The sequence below is a fragment of the Arachis hypogaea genome, chromosome 11, assembly GCF_003086295.3.
Source record: "Arachis hypogaea cultivar Tifrunner chromosome 11, arahy.Tifrunner.gnm2.J5K5, whole genome shotgun sequence".
Lineage (NCBI taxonomy): Eukaryota > Viridiplantae > Streptophyta > Magnoliopsida > Fabales > Fabaceae > Arachis > Arachis hypogaea.
The window spans coordinates 31,537,899-31,546,179 of record NC_092046.1 but is presented as its reverse complement, the minus strand read 5'-3'; the positions used below and the strand labels follow the sequence as shown (position 1 = coordinate 31,546,179).

The window sequence follows — 8,281 nt, the reverse complement described above, 5'->3', positions numbered from 1 at the left end:
TTATTCAAGGCTTTCCGCATATACTTGTTTCGGAATAGGTAACGTGCATGTGTGAGATCAGTTTCAGGCATTTTTCATTAGATGTTCGATTCAATAGGATTTCAGATGTTTATAATTCTTAGTATCCCCGGATGGTTATTCTGTAGTATTTGGGTGAATTTTGGTTGTTATGTTAGTGTTATTTATAATCCGGATGTTCGAACCTGTACGACAGCGGATGGTTACTTCTTATATGCAAATGGTAAGATAAGATTTCCATAGCTTATTGTGTGTAATGTTTTACCAGAATTTTAACCTGGATGTTCATTTTCATAGGAACGCGGATGTTCAACCCTACTGTTAACTGAATGGTTATTTTTAAGATTAGCATTTCTCCGCCGAGCTATTTTCACCTGGATATGCATTTCAATAGGAAAGGGGGTGTTTAACCCTATTGTTAACTGAATGGTTATTTTCAGAGTACTTAGAGAACCAAACATGTACATCATATATCTTATACCAAGAGTCTAACAGCAAAAGACCTTATACACCTAAGCCAAAAAACAAATAAGTTAATAAAGGTTTCTATGTTCTTAAGACTAAGTACAACTATTGCGTTCTCCGTTTTTGTTTTTTTTTCATAGGTTGTTCCCCGAGCCGTTTCATCAATGTCCTTGTACTTGGTGCCGTGAATGGTGATTTGACCTCCTTTTTCTTATTTCTTCCAGGGTTCCGGCGCGCACATTTCTCATTTTCCTCCAACAAGGTTTGCACCTGTCCTATTCTCTCATTGTGCGCTCCCATCACAATGTCCAGCATTAATTGACATCTCAAAGCAAGAAGCATATCCTATGGGTATTTACATGATGAGGATGGTGATTGAATTTTGCAAGAAACATGAGCCGGAATTAAAAATCTGAAAATGAGCGACAGAATAACTTACATCATCCCATTCATGTAGTCTACAATCTTCAGTCCATAACTCCATGAATTTAATTATAAAGATGCCACAATCCCAGCTACGTAAATAACGAGGGTCCATTCAGTATGATATCAATGTTAAAGTAATTCCTAAAGCATGAATTTGCTAGGTGTGGCGATTACTAATACTTACCCGTTGGGTTGCACGGGGACTGACGCATATGCAATAGTTGGGCCATTCAAAGTATGCTCGTAAGTTTGGATAGCCACTTTGGACATGTCTTCAAGCAATCGACCCTATAAAAAACTCAACAATACTTTGTTAACTGTTGAAGTTATTTATCGATAAATTCGAAAAAATCGCACAATTGGGGTCCTAACTTACTGCATATGCATCTAGTTTTCTCCTTTCATTAGTGGCTTCCTCACATTTCAGACTATCAAGTACCAACACCTGTTTTCCTGCCACATTAAAAGCATACAGCCACCAGTGTCCTTTCCAACACATTGGAATAAACCACTGCAAGAAGAAAGCACAAATAACAACTCATGCAAATATGAAATTAATGGAGTAAGATGCACGACAAACATATCATAAACTTCACAGGTTAGTTCAATCTTTACCATTATTGGTTAAATGACTTGGCAATTTCACTTTCACATATAGGACGTACGAATGAATAGGTGCATGCAGAATACAACTGAGGCAACCTTTAAAAATTCTCAGAACATCCATCAGTTTACGAAGAATAAGTGACCCAGACAAATAAGTTATTATCCTAAAAAGGCTAACCATGTGCTACATAAAAAAGAATAATGTCTAACCCAATTTCTTTTTGATGCCTCCACTTTGTCAAAAAATCTGTTATCGTCTCCGAAATTTGGACCGAATCCATCATACACTGAAATTGGCCCGTTCTGGAATGCATCCAAGTTATGCTGTTTTATCACTGTTTCCTGTTGCCAAAGTAGTATCCAGTGATGCTATAGCTATTATGAGAATTCAAAAAAAAATTACAATCTTCATACCAATATTCCTAGAGACACGCAATAGAAGTCACATTTGAAGTGCGCCACCGGAGCATCATTAAATGTGTTGCACATTGATTGAATAATTTGCGTAGAAAAAGTAATCACGCATGAAATCCAAGGTACGAGAAACAAATTAATTGAAACTACAGCATGGCTTTCAATAACTTACATTGCTATTGACCCAACCGCGTGCTTTCAAAGTCCACAAATCCAACCTTGACAGTTGAATATATGGCCTACCTTCATAGGTTGACAATGGTGCGTGTTTGTCAAGGTGAGAGTTCAGAATCCAGCGCTGGACCATTTCCTCCTTCTCCTCGCCTAACTTCACACCCTTAAAGATCGGATGGACTGTTATGAGGGGGGTTGGCTGGTGACTTCTCTAACTGTGTCAAGCCAAGGGAAAAGCTAGGCCTTCCGGGACTCGGGGTGTGATAGCGTGACTTGGTAGCCACGACCATCTGAAGGGGTTCCACGTTAATTGGACTTGTGTTCCCACCTTGTTCAAACTTTTCCAATAGTTCCTCAACTTCTAGACACTGCACGAAGTTCACGTCGAATTCTCTGCAATAAATGCAACTATACTTACAAAACACGTGTAGAACCATCGAAATCATAGTAAAATTAAGACATGCAATTTTGAGACAGACAACAGATGGTTACTAGAAATAATCAATGTGCATTATGTGTAATATATTACAACTAATTGAAGACGTGTGTCTACTTTCATTTTGATACAACTATATAATTTTAACTACTACGGTTTAACGCGATCAGTTAATACGTTGAAATAGAAAGAGATAAGTGAGGGAACCAAATATGTTATTCTGTATAGAACTTGCCTGTCAAAATCGTAATCAAGAACTTCCACAAGTGCTGAAGAGGGTATAATTGGATTCAGATTTTGTGGAGCAAAAGCACTGTCCTCCTCATTTACATCCTCACCATTTGGGTTGAAGTTGTCTTGGAAGAGTCGGTGCCTTCTTTGAGCAATGGGTACGTCATCGTCATCGTCGGAGTCTGAAGGAACAACAGGTCGGCGCCTTCGTTGAGCAATGGGCACATCATCGTCTTCGTCGTAGTTTGAAGGTACAACATGTCTCTCATTGTAACTTGGGCCTTCATGAGCTACTGTGCTGTTGTCGCGGGATCTGCCCCTCACGATCGGCAACTTTTTTCGCTATTCAGGCCTACTGGTTTGTGAACGAGCTACGTAAGTAATCGACACATAGAATAGAGACACCATGATGGTATGAAAACAAAATTATATGTAACATAGCTTTCGAGATGAAAGATTACATCACCATGTCAATAACCACCATTATCATAAACACAATATACTAAACTAAAATTCCACGAAAGACATTACCTTGTGCGCCTCTCTATTCTTAGGTGCCCTCCGTTGGCTTTGTTTAGTGGAGGCTGATTCCTTGCTCCCTCTCTTCCTATCTCCGATGCAACCCTAGTATGGACACGTCAATGGTATTTAGAAAGTAATAATGTACAATCCCACATTAGTGCATGAATCACTTTTGTAGGAATTCCTCATTAGTAAATTGGGTTAGCATATTGGAAGGAATTAATTAACCAGCATAGTACCTCAGCCAGCACATTGGCGGCTTTCTTCTCAAGTTCTGCAGCAGTCCATGCAATGACCCATGGTTCTTGCTCTCGACATCGATCAAGTGGACCATGCTGCAATCGCTGGAAGTATAATAACTAAAAGCCAATTTAGAAATGTTATGTTTTGCCATCTAGAAGTAATCAAGTAAAAACAGAGACTAAACATTACAATATATCAAAAGGACGAACATGCAGCCACCACAGGTTTCATGGTTCTTAGATTGGAATTTCTCAATTGCTAGCCCTAACCACTTGAATGTTTTATGAGCCCAATTAAATCTGCTGGGGTCGGTCACATCAAGAATAGGAGGGATGTGCCACAGAGAGATGGTTTGCTGACTCGTTGGGCATAAGAACATTTTCAGCACCACAAGGATGAAGTGCCTTCTGAAATCTGCCCGTTGTGCATCAGTATCTGGTGTGGAATTTTTAACCACAGACTAACTGGCAAGTGCACCGGGTCGTACCAAGTAATACCTTACGTGAGTAAGGGTCGATCCCATGAGGATTGATGGATTAAATAACAATAATGTTTGATAGGCTTAGTTAGACAAACAGAAAATGGTATTGAGATGCAATATAAAAGACATTAAACAATATAAAGAATATTGAAGAAAGGCAAGTAAATACTTTGGGAAAAATATGGAGAAGATAGTTAAGGCTTCAGAGTTATCTATTTTCCGGATTGACTTTTCTTACTAAATATTTTAATCATGCAAGATTCAGTTCATGGCAAACTATATATGACTAAGCCCTAATCCCTTAGACCTTCTTAGTCTACTCTAACTTTCATCAACCGCCAATTCCTTGGTCACTTAATTCCAATTAGAGGATGAAGTTCAATTCTTGTTTATGTGCCACAGAAACTCTAATTACCCAAATATAAAAGGATTATATGTCACGTATCCCGTTAAGTCCAGATAATTAGAAGTTTAGGAGAAATTGTTTTCAAGTTGTTGTTCAATTAAAGAGTTTTTCCAAGTTATACAAGAACTCAATTTGAACAAGGGTCATACTTCCGTTCAACCCAAATTCATAAGATAAAGAACGAAAATAATTCTTGAAATAGAAATCAATACATGTATTAAAATAGAAAAATAATAGTATCAATCCATACAATAGATAGAGCTCCTAACCTTAACAGTGGAGGTTTAGTTGCTCATGGCTCAGAGAGAAAACTAGGATTCTAAAAAACTGTAAATTGTAGAATGAGGTAAGAGAAGAGAGAGAGATAAGTTTCTTTTCTCTTTTATATCTAATCCTAATTAATGTAAAAATATATTTTCTCAAAATAAAATAATATCTTTTCCTATTTAAAAATAATATACAAATTTAATCAAAATTAATTGATTATTCGTGCAACCATGCTGACGTATATGGGAAGCACGCTGATATTGAGGATCCACACTGAACTTGGAAAAAGCCAAGTTTAGCGTGGAGGAGGCAGTGTGATATTTAGTGCTCCCCTTTGAGTCCACGCTGAACTTGGCTTTTTCCAAGTTTAGCGTGGAGTGTTGCGCATGGTTTCCTGGGAGCTTTCAAGTTCCACGCTGAACTTGGCAGGGGCCAAGTTCAACGTGGAGGAGGCAGAGGTTGCTGGAGAAGAAGTGTATACTATTATATATTGTTGGAAAGCCCTGGAAGTTAGCTTTCCAACGCCGCTAAAATCATGTCAATTGGATCTTTGTAGCTCAAGTTATTTATATTTGAGTACAAGGAAGTCAGGATTGACAGCATCATTCGCTTTCTCCCTTTTCTACTACAAAACTCCGTCAAATCCATCCAAATGCTACCTGAAATAAATAGAATTGTGCACAACTCAAAGTAGCATCCATAGTGGCTAAAAGATATTTAAATTTTGATTAAACTTAGCAATTCAAGTGCAAATTCACAAGGAAAAGATAGATAAGATGCTCACGCATTAGTATCCATGGGACAGGAATACACGAAATCGCGCAACTGGGTGGTTGTCTTTTTTAAAAACTGTTCTTTGATGGCGTGATGGGTCGGATTCTTCTTTTTAAGTTCAGGTATGGCATCACCTACATTTCAAGTGCAGAACAGTGTGAACAACAACTATTACGCAATGACAAGGGTATCAAACCAGGATATGTTTAGTAAATACTAAAAATGAAACATTGGTATCTTACCCCCGTCGCGTATGCCTAATGCCTTCCCTATCAACTCAGAATTGATGCGGATGTTTCCAACGTCCACAATAAGCGTAGTCGTGTCCACATCGTATGCCCTCGCAAGTTATTTCATTATACTTTGTTTCACCGCCCATTTTGGAATCCTCTTCACGAAACCAAAACCAATTGTGTCAATCTCCAGTAGCTTTTCCACGGCATTCATGCTTTCCAGATGGGTAACCATGCCATTGATATAGGATGGTGAACAGCGTGTCTCTACTAATTTCTGTGTGCATCAATAAAACAAGGTATAAGCCATGAAAAGGAAGATTGCTGAATGATGCAACACAGATTACCTTTTTTCCCATCAGAATTGTCCTCAATAGATCAAAATCCAAACAAGTCCGTGCCTGGAAGGAATGTATGAGTAATTAGTCTCACCAATTTCTATATATTATTAATTCATCATAAATAAATTTCTACCCGATAAAGTAATATGATTAATACACACACATAGCAGTTTGAGAACAAATTTATCTGCAATGCCCCCTTAAAGAGAATCACATCAAATTTATTATGTCTAAGTTAGAAGTATGAAATTCTCTTAAAACATGATGCTTTGTTATGTAGATACTCTTTGGATACAGCAATTAAAATGTATGTTCGACAAAATTAACGTACATGTTTATTTCCATAAGATATTAGATGTTCATTCCTGCCTTTGGGTGGATGGGTATGCGTCAAATTACAAGGAACAAAGTAAAGCACCCAAGGTAAAAGTAGAGTTATAATAACAAGTAATCCCATATCAAAATCAACCCTTCAATAGCATGCAGAGTTTACCATCTTCTTATTTCAAACAAATGCAGGCAACATAAAAGATTGACATACTCGAAACCAAGAAACTAAATACCTTTTCGCAGGAAAAAATATTACAGCCACCAACTCCACAACACTATTTTAAACAAGAAGTTCTGGCACAATAATCATTCACCATTGTGATGTTTTCATTTTTTAAAAACTGAACAACCAAGCTACATAAATATTATACAGCCAAGTCACGTGGGAAAATGTTTTTAATAATTTCATTTTGGAGGAAAAAAATAGAAATGAAAAAATGATTGAATAAGAGGAACGATGGAAACAAAATTGTTTCAACAAAATCAACACCAATAAAGTGGATGAAAACAATCAAGTGACATGCAAAACAAACCCGTAAGAATTTATTAAATTAAAATCAAGCTTTGTGATAAAATTATTGAGTTAGGACTTGCATTGAAAGAATCAAGCCATAATAAAAGTACATAAAATATTCAAAGATGCCACCTTCATAGATAAACACCCATAGATATAATCTTATAGAAACCTGGATATGCTGGTGTTTCACAAAAGACAATGGAAATTTAATTTTTTAAGTAACTAACTGACTGAGAAAATACATTAACTTGAGTTTAAAAAAAAATAAAACCTTTACATCGGTAAACTATTTCTAAATGAGGAGCAACCTGGAGAGTTTGGCTTGGTAAATAATGAAATAAAGAAGGGTGAACAGCATTGAAAATCTTAAAATAGATCACAACAACTTGGCCTGGTTTTTTTTTTAATATAATGTAAAGGAAAAAAATAACCCGACAAAAAATAATTATACCAATACAAATATTAAAACAATATTTATTTAAAGCAATCACAGCCCCAAGCCCCAAGAGTGAAAAAGTAGTGTCAAGACACATTCCAAAATAACCTATCGAGGAACATTAAACCGAACAGCTGAAGAAACAATTTTAAATAACAGGCACTTGCACAATATTCATGCAGACCATTACAAAAAATCGACAAATCATCCACTTTCATAGGTAAACAACCATACAACTAATATGATGGCAACTTGAACATGATGTGGCTTCACTAAACACAGCAGAATTCGAATTATTAAATGATTGACCGACTGAGATCTGAGATTGACTTGATTGAAATAAACACCTTTCCATTAGTCAATAGATACTTAAGTAGGAGTAACTAGGGTGACTTCACTGTTTAAGGGGAAATAAACATATTCAAAATATTGAAATTATTAAACCATATTACATCAAAGTGGCATGCTAAATTATTATTAAAAATAGTATTCTGTTAAACTAAAAACAAAAAAAAAAAAGAAAAGAAATCATTACATCAATAAAAATACTTAAACAATTTTCTATTGAACAAATTACAGCCTTTAGAGTGGGGAACAACTCACAAGATAAAATAACCTGCCAGGAGACATCAAAACCAAAACAATTCACTTCACAATGCTAAACTACAAGATCCCGCACAATAATGATGCAGCAAGGTCATAATTTCAGGTTTACAAAATCGACAACAAATCGATGTAAACAGTATCCAGCACTAGATACGGCACAAACAGGAATCAGGAAACATTCAAAGCAATATGAAACTCTGTGCTCAAGAAGAATTAAATAAGACTGAATGAAGGACGATTATAAACACTTGTGATGAACCACGGACCAACGCAGCAAACATTAAAAAATGAACAGCATCCAAATGCATACCAAAATAACCATATGAAAGCTTGCTACGGTAACCATCGACACACT

At 36.4% G+C, this 8,281-nt stretch overlaps 1 protein-coding gene across 1 annotated transcript; it reads right to left on the bottom strand.

The window, feature by feature from the left end:
- Positions 1-506: 506 nt before the first annotated feature.
- Positions 507-2,236, bottom strand: LOC140176076 (uncharacterized). The gene is made up of 6 exons (XM_072205937.1): positions 2,102-2,236; positions 1,726-1,857; positions 1,286-1,420; positions 1,094-1,197; positions 923-998; positions 507-530 (listed from the first exon to the last, which is right to left on the bottom strand). The coding sequence occupies exons 1-6, from the start codon at positions 2,234-2,236 to the stop codon at positions 507-509; spliced, it is 606 nt and encodes a 201-aa protein (XP_072062038.1).
- Between the last annotated feature and the right edge of the window lie 6,045 nt (positions 2,237-8,281).

What these genes read in the sequence shown, in the direction of transcription:
- LOC140176076 (XM_072205937.1), bottom strand. Translation starts at nt 2,236, where the DNA reads ATGGTCCAGCGCTGGATTCTGAACTCTCACCTTGACAAACACGCACCA. An exon ending in AGGCATCAAAAAGAAATTGG is followed by an intron (nt 1,421 to 1,725) that starts GTTAGACATTAT and finishes TTCTTCTTGCAG; the next exon opens with TGGTTTATTCCAATGTGTTG. An exon ending in GAAAACTAGATGCATATGCA is followed by an intron (nt 1,198 to 1,285) that starts GTAAGTTAGGAC and finishes AGTTTTTTATAG; the next exon opens with GGTCGATTGCTTGAAGACAT.